The 22,992-nt window shown below is 33.1% G+C and overlaps 1 protein-coding gene across 9 annotated transcripts in view; it reads right to left on the bottom strand.

Annotated features, from left to right (window-relative positions):
- CPEB2 (cytoplasmic polyadenylation element binding protein 2) overlaps positions 1 to 22,992 on the bottom strand; it is a 65,417-nt gene that overhangs the window by 16,685 nt on the left and 25,740 nt on the right. For 5 of the 9 annotated variants that reach the window (XM_082637581.1, XM_082637585.1, XM_082637582.1 and 2 more), the window contains 3 exons: positions 17,604 to 17,654; positions 10,196 to 10,219; positions 642 to 812 (listed from right to left, as the gene is read on the bottom strand). In XM_082637581.1, the coding sequence (XP_082493707.1) occupies positions 642 to 812; positions 10,196 to 10,219; positions 17,604 to 17,654 (246 nt within the window). The remainder of the gene's footprint in view (positions 1 to 641; positions 813 to 10,195; positions 10,220 to 17,603; positions 17,655 to 22,992) is intronic. The other 4 variants (XM_082637583.1, XM_082637587.1, XM_082637584.1 and 1 more) reach the window with 1 other exon arrangement.

Below are 22,992 nucleotides of genomic sequence, written 5' to 3'. Positions count from 1 at the left end.
TCAGTATTTTTAACCTTGAATTATTTTTCTTTTGTTATTATTACACATGATAATTTTTACATATGCTTATTAGTCTTTGTATAACCTAAATTTCCTGTTTATGTACTGTTTTCATTATTCGCTTGGGTTTTATAGCCTCTTTTCTTACGTGTTTCTAAAAGCACATTTATACTTAAAGAAATTGAATTTTTAACTGTCATGCATTACAGGTAAAGTTTTGTGGTTGGTTACCTTTAATTCATTGTGTGTGTGTGCACACGTGCGTGCATGTGTGTGCGTATGAATGCATGTTATACTCATACAAAAAGTTTTAAAAAGTTTTAAATAAATACATAGAACAAGAAGTTTAATGTATTCAAATATGTTCTATATTTAAAAAACATAAGTGGGAGATGAACTAGATGAAAATCTTATTTACAAAAAATGCTCACAATAACAATATGGATAAGATATAAAGTAAAAAAACAAACTTAAAAAAAGTTATTGGTTCAATTATCTTTATATTTCAACAGGTGACAAAATACTTAAACAGAGATGGATATCCATTTTAACTGAAAATCTCTAGAGGTAAAAAAAACTCCATATCCCCATTCACATTATATTTCAGGTTTGTTTTTTTATATGCCAAATCATCATTTTACCTTCATCAATATCTGGAGGAAGACCACCAACAAAAACTTTTCGAGAGAAACGTTCTATTCGCTCTCCATTTTGATGAGCTGAGTAACATGTGGGTGAATTTAAAACACCAACTTGATCATTATGACCATCATCCAGCAAGCCATCATCTATTGGAAAGAGGGAAGAACGACCTAAAATATAAGAACAAATATAACTTGAATCTCAGGTCTAAGAAAATGATAAATTAAAGTCAGGCATAAAAAGAGCAACAACAAATTCAAAGGCTTAAAATTGAAGGTGACATAGGCATACAAAAATTAAGGAAAATTCAGAGAGTTTAAAGGTTTAATTACCTAGATTCAAGAAAGAAGTTGTCTGAGGAATGACTTAGAAATAAACATGGTCATATGACAACAATTACATCACAAACAAACACTAAATCACTTCAATTTCTTATGGAAAGCAGCAAGAATCTGATGTATGGGGATGGGTAGATTGGATGTGTAACCTTTTAGAAGAAAGGTTTTAGGAGAAACCTTTTAGAAATTGGTGGCAGAAAGAAATGGCACAGACTAAACAGATAAGAAGACAATAAAAAACCACTTGCACACTACAGTAAGTAAGGACAAAAGCACCAAGTAATACTTGCATATAAGACCTTGAATTAATTTACTGCATGTGTAAATATGCACATATTTACACACATATGTGTAAATATGTGCTTCTGCACATATGCAAAACAGAAAAAGGCACCCCCTCTAGGACTTCAGTCCCCATCTGAACCCACCCTCTTATGGGCACAGCCTGTATAATCCTCTGCAGCAATCCTGATGCTAGACTCTGTGGCCTGCATAGAATTGGGGTTGAGGTGAGAAGGAAGGGGCTACATGTCTGTGAACTATAGCTAGCTAGATGTTAGAAATAAGAATTTTAATTTTATAAGACCAAAAACAGGGAGAAAGATCATATTTGGTATAGTAAACAGAAATTATTCTGCAGATTCAAATTCAGTTTAAGTAAGACGTTCTGAAAGATACCCATGTTCACTGAGTAACTCTGGATATTTAGCTTTCCTAATACCTTTGCTATCAGGAATAAGGACCAATGAGAAAAAAACGTCAATATTCTTTGTGATCAATGGAAAGAAAGCTCTTCAAAATGAAACTATTTTCCTTAAAATGAACCTCATCAATAGCCATCAAAAGTAATATTAATTATGAATAACTGGTTCAACTTTCTATGGTTGGACTTTAAGTAAATAATTGTATATTTTAAAAGGAATAAGATGAGGTAGAGAAACAACATGCACATTAACTAGTTTTTGATTAAAATGGCAAATCCAAATTTCATACTTATTTCAGACATGGCAATACTTTAATATAAATATTGAATGCGGTGACAAAGAAAATCACTACATAAGCAATGTCACACAAGTGACCCAAAATGACTTAAAATTTTTTCTTAACTATAATATTGTAAGAATATTCATTATACATTAATGAATTATTCTATATTTCTAATTATAATAAATACTACAGTTAGTAAAATAACTATCAAAATCTATAATCTATATGTCTAAAATCTATTAACCAAAGTTCAGCTGAACAAAGGATGTAATGGAAAGGCTAGGAATATGTCACATACTGGCCATACTAACAAGAATCTTCATTGCTGGAAAATCATGACCACTTTCTTTCTAGAAGCCATAAAAGTTATAGAGTTAAATACCCGTTTAAAAGAGGTGTTAACTAAATATATATCACCAACAAAAATATTATTTTTTACCTTTCCAATTATCCTTCCCTATAACCCAAATCAACATGAAAATAAAAGGAGAACCAGTTAATAATTATGTTTTCCATATACTTTAAACATACTTTCTTAGAATGATCCATGAAAATTACTGGCAGTAAAGGTAAAATTATATGTGTTGAGAAAAGTAGAGTTTGATCATAAAGTGATATGGACTAAAATATTTACAACAGTTTTCAACCAAAATTAAATTACCTTTCTCCTTTTTTGCTCTGAAACTAGGATATATTTTCAGGTTTTATACCTCAAAAGAATGAAACTGATAATGAAATCACAATATAAAATCTGTGGGATGTAGCAAGAGCTACTTACTTAGAGGACAATTTTCATACTTATAGGGGATTTTATAGTTTTAAATGCATATTAGAAAATAAGAAATGCTTAAAATAAATAATCCTAGTTTCTGCCACAAAGAGATAGAAAAAGAATAAATTAAATACAAAAAGAGTAGCATCAAGGAAATGAAAAAAGTAAAATCAATGACACAGAAAACAAACTAACGTTAAAAATAGTCAATAGGGCCTCCCTGGTGGCGCAGTGGTTGAGAGTCCGCCTGCCGATGCAGGGGATACGGGTTCGTGCCCCGGTCTGGGAGGATCCCATATGCCGCGGAGCGGCTGGGCCCGTGAGCCATGGCCGCTGGGCCTGCGCATCCGGAGCCTGTGCTCCGCAACGGGAGAGGCCACAACAGTGAGAGGCCCGCATACCGCAAAAAAAAAAAAAAAAAAAAAAAAAAAAAAAAAAAAAAAAAAAAGTCAATAAAGGCAAAAGTTGGCTTTGAAAACTTAAATAATCGATATACTTCTCAGCAAAGTTCATCAAGTTCATGAATAAAAAAGAAAACTAAAATTACCAGGAGAGGAAAAGAAAACATTTGTACAAAATTAGTCAATTTATAGCTTAAAGCTGAGCATGGTTCTTTGATATCAATGTATATCTATACTTTTATTTACTGATTGTTGTTTTAAAAATAAAAGCAAAAACAAACTATTATTATTGGGAATGAATATTCCTCCCATCCTCAAGATCCTAGCAGCCACTCTACTAGGTTAAATAACCCACCAGTGTGATGGTATGATTTTTATTTCATATGCAAGGATTAAAAAAACTATCAAAACAACAGAAGTAGGTCCAGGACTGATCTCTCTCAGGCGCCATCTGTTTAATCAGATAGAATCACTATCACACATGTTTCTCCAAAGAACTGAGACAGGAGCTATAAGGTACATTTATTACTTAAAAGTATTTTGCCCCAATAATAGGTTTGTCCTTTTCTCACAGAGAATGAATAAGATATTTAATTTAAACAATCAATTAAAACCTAGTACCCTGTATGCCTTTGTAAATTAATGTCTAGACATAATATATTTACTTTAAAATTAAGTTCACTAAAATTTTGTTTCTTTTAAAAATTGGTATGTCTGGGTATAGGTGTAGAGTAGGTAAGTCAGTCTCTTCGAGGAGAAGGGACTAGCAATTTTTTTCGATAAAGGGCCAGATAGTAAATATTTTAGACTTTGTAGGCCATACATTTCTCTGTTGCAACTACTCAACTGTCATCACTGTAGCTCCAAAGCAACCAGACAAAAAGTAACTGAATGGGCATGACTGTGTTGTAATAAAACTTTGTTTAAAAAACCAGAAGCCTTGGCTTGTGGGTTATAGTTTGCTGACCCTGTCTTATAGTATTACCCTGGCTTTTTTTTGGTCATACTTTGAAGATTTCATCCATTCTCTGACAGTTATCAAAATAATTAACATACAGAAATCTGTTGCATTTCTACACATTAATAATGAACTATCAGAAAAGGGAAAGCAAGAAAACGATCCCACCTACAATCACATCAAAAAGAATAAAATACCTAGGAATAAACTTAAGTAAGGAGGTGGAAGACCTATATTCTAAAAACTATAAGGCACCGATGAAAGAAATTGAAGATGACACAAATAAGTGGAAAAATATACTGTGCTCATAGGAGAATTAATATTGTTAAAATTTCCATACTACTCAAAGCAATCTACAGATTCAATGCAATCTCTATTAAGATACCAATGGCATTTTTCACACAACTAGAACAAATAATCCTAAAATTTGTATAGAACCATAAAAAAAAAAAAAGCCTTGAATACCCAAAGCAATCTTGAGAAAGAAGAACAAAGCTGGAGGTATCAGGCTCCCTGATTTTAAGCTATACTAAAAAGCTAGAGTAATCAAAATAGTATGGTACTGACATAGAAACAGACACATAGATCAATGGAACAGAACAGAGAGCCCAGAAATAAATCCTCGCTTATATGGTCAATTAATCTATATGACAAAGAAGGCAAGAATATACAATGGGAAAAGATAGTCCCCTTCAATATATGGTGCTGGAAAAACTGAACAGCAACATGCAAAAGAATGAAACTGAACTACTTTCTCACACCATATACAAAAATAAACTCAAAATGGATTAAAGACTTAAATGTAAGACCTAAAACTCCTAGAAGAAAACATAGGCAGTAAGCTCTTTGACATTGGTCTTAGCAATACTTTTTTTGAATATGTCTCCTCAGGCAAGGATAAAAAAAGCAAAAATAAACAAATGGGACTACATCAAATTGTAAAAAGCTCTGCACAGTGAAGGAAGTCATCAACAAAATGAAAAGGCAATCAACTAAATGGGAGATGTATTTGTAAATGATATATTCAATAAGGGGTTGATATCCAAAATATATAAAGAACTCATTCAACTCAATTATCAACAACAACAACAACAACAAAAATAAGCAGAGGACTTGAATAGAAATTTTTCCAAAGAAAACATACAAATGGTCAACAGATACACAAAAATATACTCGGCATCACTAATCACCAGGGAAATGCAAATCAAAACCACAATGAGATACCAACTCACACCTGTCAGAATGGCTGTTATCAAAAAGACAAGAAACGACAAGTGCTGGCGTGGATGTGGAGAAAAGGCAACACTCATGCAGTGTTGGTGGGAACAAAAACTTATGCCGGCACTATGGAAAACAGTATAGAGATTTCCTCAAAAAATTAAAAATAGAGCTGCCATACAATCTAGCAATAATACTTCTGGGTATTATCTGAAGAAAATGAAAACACTAATTCGAAAAGATATATGTACCCCTATGTTTACTGCAGCATTATTTACAATAGACAAGATATGAAAGCAACCTAAGTGTCCATCAATAGATGAATGGATAAAGAAGATGTGGTATATATATGCCATGGAATATTACTCAGCCAAAAAAACCACAATGAAATCTTGCAATTTGCAATAACATGGATGACCTAGAAGGTATTATGTTAAATGAAGTAAGTCAAAGATAGATACTGTATGACTTCACTTATATGTGTAATCTAAAAAACAACACAAATGAATAAACAGAACAAAACAGAACCAGATTCATAGATACAGAGAATAAACTGGAGGTTTCCAGAGGGGAGAAAGGTAGGGGAATAAACAAAATAGAAATAGTTGTAAAAGGGATTAAGAGGTATAAACTTCCAGTTGTAAAACAAGTAAGTCACAGAGATGTAATGTACAGCATAGAGAATAAAGTCAATAATACTGTAATAACTTTGTATGGTGACAGATGGTTACAGACTTATCATGGTGATCATTTTGTAATGCACACAAATACTGAATTACTATGTTGTACATCTGAAACTAGTATAATACTGTATGAAAATTATAATTCAATAAAAAATGTGAAAAAAGTATTTATCAAAGATGAAAATTTTCAGCCTTTATGTCATCATAAAAGGGTTTGGTAGTGGTGATATTAGGGGGTATACACTTACTCTGGCTACTTCACAAGACTGTTAAAAGAGTCAAATGAGTTCAAATTAAATCTAATCATAGAAAATCCCAGGTCAACTATTAAGCAATATTTTAAGTATAATGTATTATTAATAATTCCTTATTCATTATAGCACATGAATATGAATGGCTACATATACAGTATGAATAAATCCAACCTCTCTAATTAAACCTCCATATTTTCATTCTCTTTAAAAAGTATTTCTCTTCTCATTCCATATATAATCTACTAAAATCTACTAACTAAAGCTTTGTTTGTCTGCTAGAAAAGATTGCTTTGTGGTGTTTAGTACCACTAACTAAAATACTGTAGGTTCTTTATTTCTATTATTTTTAAAAATATTCTATGTATTTTTACTCCTTCTGGAGTAGAGCAGCCATTTAATCCTTTATTAAAGGGAATATTGCAATAATAGAAATATTTTAGATTGAGAGATAGAGTTTAAGTTACATTTCACACCTCCCTTCACAACCTACCACCCTACTCCAAGCTCAGAGGAGTGTGCTCACTCTCAGAATGGAATAAACATTGAACAGACAATAAATACAAAAGATAGATGTGAGAGTCTTTCTCCTTTCTAATCCTGGCCCCCAGGCAGCACTGAAGTAGAACTCTTTATGGCTCCCACAGTACAGAAATACATAGGAGTTGGGGAGGATACAAATGAAAAGCAGGGTAAGAAATCTTTGCTTTTTCTTAATTACTTTCAGTATAATTAAATTTTGATTATTCCTAAGGTATATTTCATATATTAATATCTGTACCCAGTTTGATTTAAAGTTCTTATGTTGACATTATTAAAGATATTAAAATATATAAATTCATTTTGGTAGTAATTTGGTTTTACTGCAGTCAAGCGGGAAATCTTTTAAATGAAAACAGCTACTCTGTGCCTGAGCTTAAAGGTGAGTCAAAGGTGACAAAAGAAGAAAAAATAGTTCTTCCTAAACTAGATTATAAAGTCAACATGCCTTGAGAAAATAATACTGTCCACACACCACTGCACTGGTAAAGAACAATGTCTTATTTTTTGGCAAAAATTATATCAACTCAGTGTGACACGTCCCACATCAACAGATCTGATGTGTATGAGATTTCTTTTTAGAAAAGAAAAATGACTAAATAAACGAATAAATGTACTTCCTTTGATGGACCAAATCTAAAACATGAAACCCATAAAAGGGGTCCTTGGTAGTTAAAAGGTTTTTGATGTGATACTGATATAACATCTAGCATAGGAAGAGGAAAAAATGAGTAGAAAATAGGAAGAGAGCCAGGCTACTTCTAGTCCTTTCTGAGTCATTCCTTTGGTATGCGGCCTTTTTTTTTTTCAATGTTTTATTACTTACTGTGTTAAAGTACTTTCAAACTCAAAATCTCTCAATAGTTATTTCTAATGGGTAAACTTAAAAAAAAATTTTATTGAAGTATAGTTGATTTACAATGTTAATTTCTGCTGTACAGCAAAGTGACTCAGTTATATATAATATATATATAATATATATATTCTTTTTTATATTATGATTTATCATGGGATATTTTCATCTGACCATCAAATCCAAAATTATAAAAACAGACTCCTAATTATTCACAGAGGACCAACTAAAAGAATTACTAATGCCATGTAATTTGAGAGGAAAATTCAGGTGTTACTCCCCCAAACTAAGCCATATAAATGTGACAACTGTCAGTTCTGTCCCATAGAAGGCTTCTACCAAAAGCCTTAAAACCATGTGAGGGGCTTCCCTGGTGGCCCAGTGGTTGAGAATCTGCCTGCCGATGCAGGGGACACGGGTTCGTGCCCCGGTCCGGGAAGATCCCACATGCGGAGCGGCTGGGCCCGTGAGCCATGGCCGCTGAGCCTGCGTGTCCGAAGCCTGTGCTCCGCAACGGGAGAGGCCACAACAGTGAGAGGCCCGCATACCGCAAAAAATACAAAAACAAAAACAAACAAACAAAAAAAACATGTGAGATCTTTCTTCCAATGCTGGGAGGCAGTTCTGAAGTACAGGAAATCTTTATGGCTCCCAGAGGACAGAGATATATATGAGTAGTAGCAAGTTCCTATCTAAAAGGAGAAATTTTTGCTTTTTCTTGATATTATAGTCACAGTCTACAATTATTATTATTTTTATTATTTATTTATTTTCTGTGGTACGCGGGCCTCTCACTGCTGTGGCCTCTCCCGTTGCGAAGCACAGGTTCCGGACATGCAGGCTCAGCAGCCATAGCTCACGGGCCCAGCCGCTCCGGGGCGTGTGGGATCCTCCCGGACCGGGGCACGAACCCGTGTCCCCTGTTTCGGCAGGTGGACTCTCAACCACTGGGCCACCAGGGAAGCCCAGTCTACAATTATTGAACTGAGATAAAAGAAGATAAACAACATGACTTTCTTATACCTTGTTCCTAAGAAATTCCTAGATCATGATATTTATTTACATTGGAGTATACCAAATCAGATTAAACATAAATCACACTAAGGTTAAAAGATGAAAAGTATATAAAAAGAAAAGAATCCTAAATTGCTCTATAGTTTCAAAAATGCCTAAAAAATCACAGATCGGTAAATGGGTTTTTTCAAGAGAATTAAAGCTCCATATTAAAATAGCATAGTGAAATAAGATAGTGAATAGAACTGAAAATAGGTACTAAAATTCTCAATTCTTCCCCGCTTCTCAGTAGCTAGTAACAATCTTTAGAAAGTTATTCAGCTTCAGTTTTCTAAGTCTTGAGTTTCTATAACCTCTAATTTCTTAGTTAGAAAAATAAAGAACCAAGAGATTCAGTGAAGCATTTGAAGAAACCAAATTCTGAAAATGAAGTTAAATTCAGACAGTGTGAAATATAAAACTCGAAATACTACTTACAAATATAAAATACTAGTTTCTGTTGTCAACGGTGACAAATGGTTTTGCTTGTTTGTTTTCAAAGTAACACACTCCTGACTAGATAAAAAGAAATTGAAGAACTGGCACACATATATAAAATTTGTCAAAAGGCACTATTAACACTGTCTATCCTCCATGGCTCAAGGGAGATTTTAGGGGTCAAGGAAAATCCTTTCATTCAGTTTGGCACTTACAACAACTTTGTAAATAGTATGATTGTTGGTCACTTAGAGGACAATCTAGTGTAAAGTTACTTTTGCTTCTTCTCATCCCATCATCACTTCTACCTTTCTCCCCATCAATTTCTGCACATGAAAAAGAAAAGCAAAGCTTAAGCCACGGAAAATGTCAGCTGCTTTCCTAGGAAGCTGAATAGTACAGTATCATATAGTCCTGGCCTTTTCCTTAAGAAAACAAAAACCCAGAGGGGAAGACTTTTGTGGGAGAGAAAAAGAATGTGTGTGTGTGTGTGTGTGTGTGTGTGTGTGTGTGTGTGTGTGTGTATGGTGTTAGAGACAGGGAGAGATAAACTATTATATTCTTAGAAGACACAGAGAAATATTAGCACCATGATCTCTATATATCAGTGTTAACAGTAATCTGTTTGGTATTTGTCATTTTCAACTGGGTCAAACATAAAACTAATAAACTAGAGTTGTAAATTACATACCATAGATAAGACAATCAGTTACAGATTGAGAGAGCATGTCACCTTCACTAGTATTTATTAAACAAATCTCTTAAAAAAACTATAAACAGCAGGTTTATTTTAAAAGATACCAAATAACTTTAAAAACAGTTAAAATCTGGACAGCTTAAAATGGAAAAGTTTATTAAATAACCATATTAGTATGAAAATGTACTTTAAAGGTTAAGATATTTAGGATTCAAAACTTTGACAAGTAAGTGCTCAAATCAAAATACAATTTTTTCTGTGAGTTTCCAGACATTGCATAATAAATCTGGGATAATTAATTACAACATTGATCAGTAAAACCCAATTAGAAAGAGTTATACCATAGCAAACAGAAATGAATTACCTCGTCTTCGCCCATAACTCCTTGCTGCATGTAAACAAAGGACAAATTGTAAAATGTCAGAACTAAAAATAAGCCCACATATACAAAAGCTATGTGGGCATCTGGAAATCAGTGCTACTTTGCCTTAAGAGCTACCACAATGTCATCACATAACATCGGCATGGTGTTTTAATATTTACAAAGCACTCATATATGTATCATCTGAACTGTATAAAAACTGTGAAATTAACAGGAAAAATATAATTTATTCTCATTCGTGTTAAAATTCATGAATAAGTATTGGTTTCATCTAATCAGGATAGGAATATGTAACACTTTATGGTTAAATAGCATCCCAAATAATTTTCTCAACGAATGGAAATAACTTGAATTAAATCCTTGTTTTTCTACTTATTATAAAGAGTGATATAGCATATACTGTCCAACTAGAAATTCAGGTCTAAATCACTTTATACCAAGCCCTGCATGGAAAAAGTAAATGGAAGATGCAGAAGAATGAAAATATATAACAACATTAAATTCATTCTCTGAAGCCTGTAGAGTTTAGATAGAATGTAAAGAAATAAATCCATGTTCAAACTTGCTTAGCTGAAGAAATGATTAATGATATACTATAGCTAATAATGCTTTCAATCTTTTTGGTACAATTTATAACAGCTAACTAAGCGCTTATATCTCTACATCTGGAGTAAGAGGGATTTAGATACAAATTATTAGTAGTATCATCAAAGAACAGTACATGTGTTAAATACTGTAAAACTATAAAGCAGAAAGCATTTCAACCTATGTTATTAGCAGTTTACATAATTCCTCATGGATAAAAAAATATATAGCAATTTATTTTTCATAAGAAAGTACCAGTTTGATAAAATTTGCAACTTGTTTTTAAATACCTCCTCCCCCCAAATCTGAGTATACAATGAGTATTTCCACTCTGGAATTAACAGTAAACCAAAAATGACTGTCAAAATCAAGATCTTAAGTTATGTTCATGGATTTTTTTAGGCCTGGGAAAAATCTGATACTGAAAAATTTCAAATCAAAATATATATTAAAAGTTGTCAGAAATGTAGTTTCTCCAAAGGTATAAAACTTAAAGATCAAAGGAAAACATTTCATCTCATTAAGTACATTCTATTATAGAGGTTTTACAAAATTATACTAATAAGGCTTTAATATAAAGAAGTGTGACTACAAGGTGAGGATACAGCAGTAGTTCCCCTATAATAAAAAAGGAGGAAAATCAAACTTGAAAACTCTTAATTCTTTATACTTCAAGAAATAAGTCAATAAATATTAGTCTTTTATATAAAGTAACTTCATTGGCACCCCTGCCATTCTACTGTCTTTAGTTATATAATCTGCTGCAGAGTTAAACCTGTCCATGACGTCCAGTTACCTCAAAGCCTGGCAGATTTACCTGACCTGTATACTAGTTTATACATAGCTTACCTCTGTGTGTGTTTCTGTATATATAATCTGTATATATATATAGATTATATATAGCTTACCTGACCTATATATTAGTTTAGGATGAGGGTAGGAGTGGAACCAGCATTTAGAATTTTGTTGTGTAGGTCTTCTAAAACTTATATATATAGGCCTTAAGGAAAACAGGGTTTCAAAGAGATGGAAGTCAACTATGGAAAATCAGACAATAGGAATTATAAAAGGAGCTATCAAGAACAGGCTATAGAAGAATGAATTCCTTGAAGTCTTACTAGTTGTATTAAGCATGGAAATGGTCAATAAGCTCCAAAACACTTTACAGCATGTCTTAGGAGCTGGGCTTCCTGCTTATCCTTAGGCCTGGTCTAATGGCATTAATCCAGTATAAATTTGCTTTGGGGAATTTCATTCATAGCTGTAGAGGGTCAAACATTTATAAAGTAAATGAAACTGTTTTAATCAAATTTAAAGTCAAATTATGAATTATGATGAAATAATAATGTGTAACATAATTCATGATCTATTGAGAAAATTAACAACATCATAACCAGTTTATGCTTCTTAGCTGAGGCTACTCAATATTAAAATAGTGAAAATATGCACAAACACTCACAACATCTTAGGTTTCATCTCAGTCCTAGGCTTGAACACATTATTTAGAAAATTTCTCCAACTATCTCATACCTGAGGAATTTTAGAATCCTGTAAAGAGCTACTGCACTTATTTTTTGGACAACTCTCAGATTCCAAGTCTTTACATTACCAAAAATAGAACTGACTGCAGATGAAGCTAAACCATGTGAAACGTTTCCTCTTCCCTGTCATGGAAATAACCAATCTGCTACCACCACGCTAAACAGTGGTATGTGTACTCACTTTTTCTACTGATATTTCTATGTGAATTTCAGGGATATGTCCCACTGCAACTGAATCAGAATTATCAGAAATCCTCAGTGAGAAAGAAAAATCATTAGATGACTAGTATTCATTATGTTTTAATTAAAAGAGACTTCTTAAAACAATATGTTCCTCCCAAACTCATATAGAATATGATTTAGAAAAAAAGCAAATAATTTGTTGTATAAAACACTGTATTTATAATATTAAATTTCAGTTACATAAATTTATAAAGCCTTAGAAAAAGTGAGGAATTGGCTATTTAACATACATGTGTAAATATATATATATTATGCATGTGTGTTAAAATATATATTATACACATACACATATATATTTTTTTCTTTGTTTTAAATGAAGGTAATAAGAACGATGTGAGAAAAGCCTGAAGACCTTTCTTATATAAGGGACTTTACATTTTGGTCCTGGATTACCAATGATCTTATTTAGATTCTAACCCACAGCTACTAAAAAAGAAATAGCATAATTCTAACATTCTCCTTAGGACCTTTGTGCCCTTATATATTGACTCTTAGCTATAGTTTGTGGTACCTGAATTACTGCAGCTGGAGGAAGGGATAGGTAAACATACCAAATCAGCTGGAAATATTTAAAGGTTAAAGTTCTCTTGGTGTGAAACTAATGCCATTCTTATTTTTTGCTCTAAAAAAGCCAAAACCAGGAGAGAAATATGCCTCCCAAATCATAATCCTTTTCAAGATCCAAAATAAATCTGCTGCTATCTACTTCACGTCCATCAGCATAAAAAAAATAACTGATTGCATACTCAAGTTTCCCATTTTCATAACTTAATATATTTAAAACAATTCCATTACAGAGCAAATTTTCTTAATTAAAAGATACACATAACTTCCTCCCAAAGTAGAGCAAGCTCTTGATTACAAACATGGCTGTATGTGGCTAATCACGACAAATTTGAATTTCAAACCAGCTTGCTAATGCCACCCCTTCCCCATACTTCTGCTGTATCTGTTCTCCTTTTGAAAAATCATATGTACTAATAAAAATGTAAGCTATTTTCCTTGGGAGACATGTGAAGGGAGTACAGTAATTCCTACAGTAATAGAAACAAATACTCAAATACATCATTTTGTATTGCTCCTTACTTCTATGGAAAACAGGGTGTTTTTCAAAATTTTGTTTTTCACTATTGATAATTAAAAGTATAAGATTTATACACTTAGAAACATTAAAGCCGTCATTCTAACATCAGACAGTAAAACCTTTGGTTTTTAGACAATCTACCCATTCCTATATAATGTGACTTCCCTAAAGTACTTCTGGATGTTAAATTTGGACTCTTCTACAAAATTTGAATTATTCAATAGTGGCAGTGTCCACTAGTCATTTCAGCTGGATTTCTAATTGAATTGAGGAACATGGTCTGTTCAGAAGTAGGAGCCTATTTGCAGTTACATTTCTATGGCATTTTTTATTGTTAAAATTAAAAAATATCTAATATAACAACTTCATGACACATACAGGTGTGGGATTTTAACTTTTTCTATATCTGAGTAAACAGAGGCTCAGAGTTAAAGGATGTGCCGGGGTAGTTCATAGATTTACCTATTTTGACCAACTTCCTGACCTTTATTCCAGTCCCTGTTTAACCCTTATAGGAATATTTACATGTTTAGCCATAATGCTAATTAATTAGAAAGGTAGAATCACAAAATCTTTACAATGTTTGCCTTACCTTCATAACAACTATACTTATATTTATGTATTATTTTTTAATGGACTCCATCAAGCCTAGCACCACGGTAACATCACAGATTTCTGCCAGTTCTGTATTTTCTAAGGAATGTTCTTAAGCTGTAATAGTCATGTGTTTATTTTAATGTGTATTTGTGCACCATCAAAAATCATCTTAGGTACCACAAGGGGCAAGTGTACCACACTTTAGAAAACACTGCTTGAGAAGTCATTTTACTTTTATTGACTCAAATTTTGTCCCTAAATAGCTTCTTCCAAATGGTTCTAGTTTGGCTTTTTGAAATAACATAAAACAAGCCTTCTTTGTCCACTATACATAACATTCTTCAGTTGAAAATATCAGTTTTGTCTTCTCTTAATTTTATATTCTCCAAACAGATCCAACTCCGTCTATTCACAGGACATGATTTTTACTCTTTCAAAGTCATTTTTGTCACTGTTCATCACCCATTGCCACAACAAACATTGACTTTCAGGAACTGTTCTAAATATTGTACATGAATGAATTCACTCACTTCTCACACGATCCCCCAGAGGCAGGCAGCATGCTGCCTCTCTTTTACACATGAGGACTCTTGAGTCAAAGGGAAGCTGCCCAAGGTCACACAGCTAGAAATAGCAAACTTGGGTGTAAACCCAGATAGCCTGGCTCCAGAGTCTGTGATGCTAACCACTATGAACTACTGCTAAACCACCACACAAAAGAAATACTGATGTATAATTTATTACCAATATTGATTTACAAAGTCCGTAATATTAGCTATGCTTGTTGGTTAAGTAATACAACTTACTTAATCAATTGCCTAATAGTGAGTGAAATCTGTAACAAACTAAAAAGAGTAACAATTTAAAAAGCAGGTCTATGTGCCGAGATGCTATAATTTCTTTAATCAGTCAATAATATTTAATAATAATTTAGTATAGGCAGAGGTTTGGTATTAACATCACTTAATTCTCACTTCTTCAATAACCTTGATGTCTACAAAAATTATCTAAATCCTTAACATTAAAATACTTTCTTACCCTATAAATATACCCAATTTTCCGCTCTTGCTTTCCCTCTTAACCAATGATCCCAAATGAGTGGTTTTTTTTTTTTTCTCTTTGGATCAAATTGTTTCTACTGGCCAAAACACTTTTGATGTCCTAGTTTCATTATAATTTTTCTCCCCTAGTCCCTTGCCAGAAGAAGTTCAGAATTTCCAGGATGGCTTACTGTACTGAGTATGTACTGTAGCCCTAAAATGGCATTCTGTGAAAAATGCTCACATAATGAAAAAACAGATTTGTCCACAGATGCAACTCTTGCCTTCCTTAATTTTATATTCTCAAACAGATCCAATTCCTTCATCTATTCACAGGACATGATTTTTACTCTTTCAAAGTCATTTTGAAAATATGACTTTGAAAATATATATTTAATAAAATATGCTTTTGTCTACTATGTTATGAAACACTTTCAACCTAACATCTAGATTATTTATAAAGGCTTTAGACAACTGATAAAGTCAATTAGTTTAACAATTAGTGCAACCAAAAAGTATAAGCTGTAAAAATAGTGTGGCTACTAAGCTCTGCTCACACAGAACCAACACATTCTACTATGATTATGATATGCTTCTGAATCATCCTAGTTTACTATGTATTCAGCAGTCTAAGAACATCTGTGAATGATCTAACAAATTATCTCATACAGTACTTTCCTTCGGATGGATTTTAACAGAATACGTGAAACATAGGCAAATTCAAATTTTTCAACTAAATTGCTTTTTTTTAGAAGTTAAAGCAGAAATGTGAATGATCTTTATTTACCACATAGACTGTTCCAAAAGAAAAGAATTTAAGGAAGTCAGGATCAATATATTAAAAATTTATCGTTACCTAAAGCTATCATTATTTTATAAATCAAGCCCTGAGAGTAATAAAGATTATGATCTATTTTGTGTTTTGTAAACTCAATTTCAACAGTCTAATTTTTAGTTACAGATACTTAAATGATATGTTTTTTTAATTCCATGGTAGAAAAAAGAAGTCCTGGAATGTAATTTCTAGTGCCTTTCTGGTCAAAGTCTATGGAAACACCAAAATTCCCTAACTTCATAAATGTGGACTACTAGACTGTTGTAAGGTCTAGCCTGAACATAGCCTCAGCCTAGAGTGCAGTCTGGGCTCACTGTTAATACCTTGACAATTCTACCTCTAACCATCTTTGAAGATCCTTACTAATAGTTAATCCAGTGCTTAGACTAGGCTGGCATGTGGTGGGTGACTCAATACAGAAGGGTCAAATGTTGAATGAATCAATTTAGCACCTCACTTAACGTTTTGCGTCTTCAATTTTTCTCTCATTCCAAAATCCTATCTACCCTGACAATCTCCTAGGTAGCCTAGACTTTATTCCTATCTTTTCACCTTTACTTAATATTAGTTTTTACTTAACACTAGAGTTCACATGGTCTAGCTTTACACTGGCTGTTTTTTCAGCCTTTGTTTTTCAATCTCATTGCCATCTTTTTTCAACAAAGCTTTAGCTGAAAAAGAAGTGCCAAGCCATTCTAGTAATTGATTATGTATTTTAAAGGAAGTCCTATGCTATCTTTACCATTCCTTCTTCATCCTACTTCCCTCTCCTCAGACCCACCCTCTGATTTAAAAATACCTTTGTGAAGGATATTTTAATCCTGTATGTGTACTCCCACAGTCATGGATGTGCTAGGTACCGTGACTCTGAATGCAATGTTTGCCCCACAGAAAGAAAACAACTTTAATGAAAGTTTATTTATTCTTTTCCACCAGAATAAAATTCACTGTGTAAACTTTCTAGCTAGAATAAATTAAGTTGGTGTGACTCCCATAATTACAGAATCACCAGTATATTCCTTAGGTGAACATAAACACAAGTACTATAATAAGTAACAAGCTCTATGTACTTTGCAAATATTATCTCATTTAATTTTCATAATGAACCTTGAGACTGTTACTCCCATTTCACAGATGGGAAACTAAGGCTCACGGAAGTTACTTGACCAAGTTAATACAATAAACTGGAAAGCCAATATTCAAACTCAGGGCTGTCTCCAAAGTCATGATCATTGAATTAAATCATACTGTCACAAATACACTTTAATGATTGCTTTGCCAGTGAGAATACACTCAAACTCCTAATTCTGCTTTCTGTACAGGAAGAGCTGTAGCTTTATTTTTATACTGAATACTTATAAAATGATTAACTTGTGTATATGGGGAAGGTTTAGAGAAACATGTATTCATTCATCTTTATTTATATAAATCAATTGGAAACATAAAATGTTGTTATAAAACTTACCATTTAACATCAACAGATTGTCAGTTCCTGGATGTGGATAGCTCAATCGACCTTTAAAAAGACAGGAAAGGGAAATTTGAAGATTACGGAACTGTTTGAAAAGCAAAAAAATGGAAGGGGAGTAAGGAGGAGAAATGTATTGAGCACAGTACAGTTCTTAAGGAATAAAAAAATAATGTTTAGCTCAAATTGTATTAACTAAAACTGTCTTTGAAAATTGAAAACAAAAAGAAACAGTTAACTTTAGTTCTTAGAATATAAGAGCACAATGTGATTTGGGAGCAATGCTTATAGAATAAAGCCTGTTTGTTTTTTTTGTTTGTTTGTTTTTAATGTGAAAATCATGTAGGTATCCTAGTCTTTCAAACTTAATATAGGATGTGAAATTTTAAAAAATATTTTCAAATATGTTTGTAATTTTTGCTAAAGATCTCTTTTCCCAAAAATGATATTTGAAGGAAAGAAACTTACATTCTTAAATAAAAAACCAAAATATCATAATAAAAAATAAGCCCCCAAAACTTATCACAACTTACCATTGAATTCAATATGATTTTATCAGTTTCATTTAAATAAAGAAGTTTAATAAAAACATCTTAGGGCTTCCCTGGTGGCACAGTGGTTGAGAGTCCGCCTGCCGATGCAGGGGACACGGGTTCGTGCCCTGGTCCGGGAAGATCCCACATGCCCACAGAGCGGCTGGGCCTGTGAGCCATGGCCGCTGAGCCTGCGCATCCGGAGCCTGTGCTCCGCAACGGGAGAGGCCACAACAGTGAGAGGCCCGCATACAGCAAAAAAACAAAAACAAAAACATCTTAAATGTTTTATTACAAATGATATTGGAAATTTAACTTGTTCAAAGTTTATAAATGTCATAAAAATAAAAAAAATGAAAATATTAAAGCTGAAGAGCATAGTACTTCTTTTGAGTCATCCTTCATTAGAAGTTTTGCACTTACTAAAATGCGGAAGGGACAGTAGTACTACATACTGCTGTGGAAGAGAAAAAAGGTATGCATGAACAAACTGTGGTTTATCCAGCAGTTTTACATCATAACACTTATTTGATTAAATGCCAATCGTGAGGATGATCATTGTTTGTAGTCCATTAAAATACAGGATTTTCCTCTAATGCCTGAATCTCTGATAGTCTATTAGAAAGGTACATTAAAATCCACTTAGAAAACTTTTAAAAATTAAATATCTGTGAGATTGCATTTCAGCAACCTTTAGCACAGCCCTTTAAAAAGACAATATGATAGTGTGTAATGCGCTGACACCAGAGCGGGGGGAACCAATATCTGAATGGATTTGACATGATTAGTAAGGAGTAGAGATTAACTGCATCTACCCTTACCACTTCAGCAAGTACTTTATACACTAAACGTCCTTTCCAAAATATCCCATGCAAAACATATTTTCTATTGGCTTTTAATTATGAAGTTAAAGAATTTGATTATCTCCAGTGCAAGAGCCAAGTGGCAAAGATAAGCTACTTCTGACATTAAAATAGATAGCTATGTATGTGTGTGTATATATATATATATATATATATATATATATATATATACACTTAAACATACACACACACTTCATCTGAGCTCTAATTTAACTACACATTTTGTTTTCAGACTCAACATAGTTAAAGTAAATGTTTCTGTCCTTCAAAGGACAATTTACCACCTCTCATTTACTCCTAAGTTTCATGCAGCATGACATTAGTTAACTAAATGACCTCTTAAATAAAGCTGTCATACTCTAAAAACATACAAATAAGTTTATTGTTGTGATACTTTAGTATGGAGTAAGAAATAGAAGAGTATGCACAAAAGGCACAAGACAGAAAGAGTTAAGAAGCAGAGCTTTCTTAAACTGGATTTCAACAGCATGGAACAGTACTTTGTCTGAAGGATCATAGTTTATTTTGGAAATATGCTATTTCTAAACATCTTGTTGCAGCTGACCAAATTTACAGAACTTAAAGCCATGAAAAAAATCACTGTTATTTCTTACTTGAGATTGAAAATCAAAATCCCTACAAAAGTGGCAACCTGTATTGCTCCGATCAGTGTAACAAGTTCATTAAGTCTTGTATACTGATAGTGCAGGATGCTGAGGATACACATATGAGATACAGTCTCTGCTTATGATGTGGTAGGAGAGACAGACACAAATATGCAATTTCAATAAACTCTGCCAAGTGTGAAGAGTTATGTACAGTATGCTATATAAAAAAAACACAAAGGAGTATTTAACCAAGCCCAGGGATTCAAGTAAGACTTCCAAGAAAAGTAAATTAAGCAAAGCCTTAAGACTAGTTCCACTTCAAAATACACTAAACTTTCAATTGCCACATAATTATCTTCTAATAGGTTCACTGTTCACTTTATTTGTCCCAAGACACAGGTAACAAGATATTTTCATTACTAATAGTTTTTTGACTTCTGGTCTCTGAATGGACTTAAAAGGCACACCTTATGTGGAAAGTTCAAAAGACAGATATCTATTTGCAAATGGATATACATCTGTAAATATGTTCTAAAATACAATTCTCCAAAGAAGAAAATCTCTCAATATAACTAATGAAATATTCCAAAATGAAATAAGCAAATTTAGACTGTTTTAAAATTACCCAATTACTTTTCCTCTACCACAGTTAAATACTAATACATCTTTACAAGTCAACTTTTACAGCTGTATTTTACATGGGATAGTATTAAAACTACTTTAATTAAGAACCTGCCAATTGACAGTAATAACTAACACTGGAGGGCTTATGATGTGCCAGGAGCTTTTCTAAGTTCTTTACAACCAATTATTTAACCCTCAGAATAATCCTGTGAGTTAGGTACTATTATCTTCCCACTTGAAGATAAACTTTGTCATAAAAGGTTAAATAGCTTGCCCAAGGTTACCCCACTGACAGGTGGCACTGGCAGAATTCGAATCAGGCAGATTAGCTCCATACTTAGTCACTATCTTATAATGACTTCCTAGCTAATAAAATAATCTGGAGAAAAGTATGCATGGTTGATTGTAGGGTAAATTCATCCATTAAAAATATTCACAGAATGATTATGTAGCATAATAGCTAAATTATACTTTAATATAGAAAAGAAAAATAGAAAAAAGCCGCATTGTTATAAAACCAATTTCTCCCTATTATCTAAAGGCCTGTGGCACAGACTGGTAGTTGTAGACAAACACCTGTTTCTGTCGATACTAGGACACCCAAATGGACAGACACAGGGCTGTCCAGAGTAAAAAAGTAAATTTCCCAGCCTTCCTTGTAGTTAAGTATGCCCATGTGTCTAAGATGTGGCCAACAGGATGTAAAACAAAATTGGTAAGTGAAGTTTCTGGAAGGTATCCTTAAAAGGGAAGATCTTCCCTCTTTCTTTTACCTTTTCTCCTGCTTGTTGGAATGCAGAAGCAATGGCTCAACTGAATCAGCCATCTTAGATCATGAGGCAGAAGCTGGGTATGAAGGACAGCAGAACAACAAGACAAAAGGACCCTAGATCCATGAAAATCACAGTACTGCTTCTAGGAGTGTTATGTTTATGTAAAAGAAAAAAAACTTCTATGTTGTTTAAGCTGCTTATGAGTTTTCTGTCATACCAGAAGAAACTAACCTTACAAATAAAGTCCTCTAGTAATGAGTTTGGGCAAATTGAATTTTAGGTAAATGGGCTATTATTTATTATTGTGAAAATATGATAAAGTATAATAATTTAATGGTGGTTTTAACATATCTATAAGTAACGGGTATATACTACCTCTTGGTACTTTTTCTTTTACATTAAAATACTATAAAATTTAAAATAAACAATTTTGAAAAATATGTATTTATTCTTAGGTGTCAGTGAGTAACTAGAGGACCTACAGTCTCAAAAAATTGTCTTATTAGTCTATTATGATTTTAAGATGCATAATACATATATAAAAAGACAATTCATGTTAGCCATTTCAGATGCATATTAGAGAATCAAAAAACACTGAGAACTATGACAACTGCATACAACTTACCAATTGTAAAGAAAAATTACCAGTTACTAAAATTTTAACAAAGCAGTATTTAAAGACCTACAATAAGTTAAGCCAATATTAGACTATTCACATATATACATTTATTGATATATATCAACATATGAGTTCTTTCTCTAAACTATTTACTACCAATAAAAAGAACTTACCAAACAGTGATAAAATTATAACATTTCTTATATCACTTTTTCCTTGGATTTAAACATTCTTTTAAGTTACAGAAATATGAATTAGAAAGGATAAAATGAAGCAATCACTTCCTCAACATCTCCTAATGTTTGTGTATTCTCAATTTTAAAGCCTCTAGTTAACAAGAAGATATCCATTTGATGAAGTATCATCTTATTTCCTTTCCCAGATACCATACTCTCTTGGTTCTCCTCTATCAGCAGCCACTCCTGAAGTCTGCTTTGCTATATCCTCTTCCTCTTTTCAACCTTTAAATGCTAAAACTCCAATGTTCACTCCTTGGACTTCTCTTTCTACACTGCCTCTCTATGTGATATTATCTACTACCAAAACTTCATATGTCATCTCCAAGCAGATGACTGCAACTGCAGCTTTCTACCTCAACTCCATATTTCCCCAGATCAGTATATAGCACTTTTTTCCATTAGTTTGCTCATCCCCAAACCTTGGGTTACCTTTACTCCTCACTCTGTCTGTGTATAAATCTGTCAACTGTTCTGTTATCAACATACAGATCAACCTGATTGCTCTTCACCAGCTCCTTCACTGTCTCCCTGGCCCAAGCCATCCCCATCTTTTCAGACTGCCAGAATAACCTCACTGTCTAGTCTCCATTCAGCAGTCTGTGTGATCCTTTTAAAACCTAAGTCAGCTCATGTTGTTTTATTGCTTAAAACCCTCCCACACTTAGAATAAATATCTGGCCCCTCGTGCTCTACCATTCTAACCACATTGGCTTCTGCTATTACGTAAACATACCAGGCACATTCCCATTTCAGGACCCATATTATTTCCTCTCCTTTCTGTCTGAAATGCACTTGCCTAGATATGACAAAAGCTTGCACCTCTCACTTCACTTAGGTCTTTAAGAGATGCCAGCACAGACCATCCTGTCTAAAACAGCAGCTTCTTTCTTTCACTATTCCCTTGACACTATATTTCTTCCTTCATAGCACTGATTCCTGTTGTCTCTATCCTTCAATCAAACAGATGCGTAAGGGCAGGACTTTGTCTTTTTTTGCCTTTTTTATTCCCTACTATAGCATCTAAAACAGAGCTTAGTACATAACAGACTCAAATATTTATTAAATGGATGAATGAAATAGCTCATTCTGTTATGTGAACCATAAGCTCAATCTAAAGCACAGTACCT

This window comes from Mesoplodon mirus (genome assembly GCF_964341445.2).
Source record: "Mesoplodon mirus genome assembly, chromosome: 2".
In the NCBI taxonomy this organism is placed as follows: domain Eukaryota; kingdom Metazoa; phylum Chordata; class Mammalia; order Artiodactyla; family Ziphiidae; genus Mesoplodon; species Mesoplodon mirus.
Note: the sequence above shows the minus strand (reverse complement) of the source record. Positions and strands in the feature narration are given on the sequence as shown.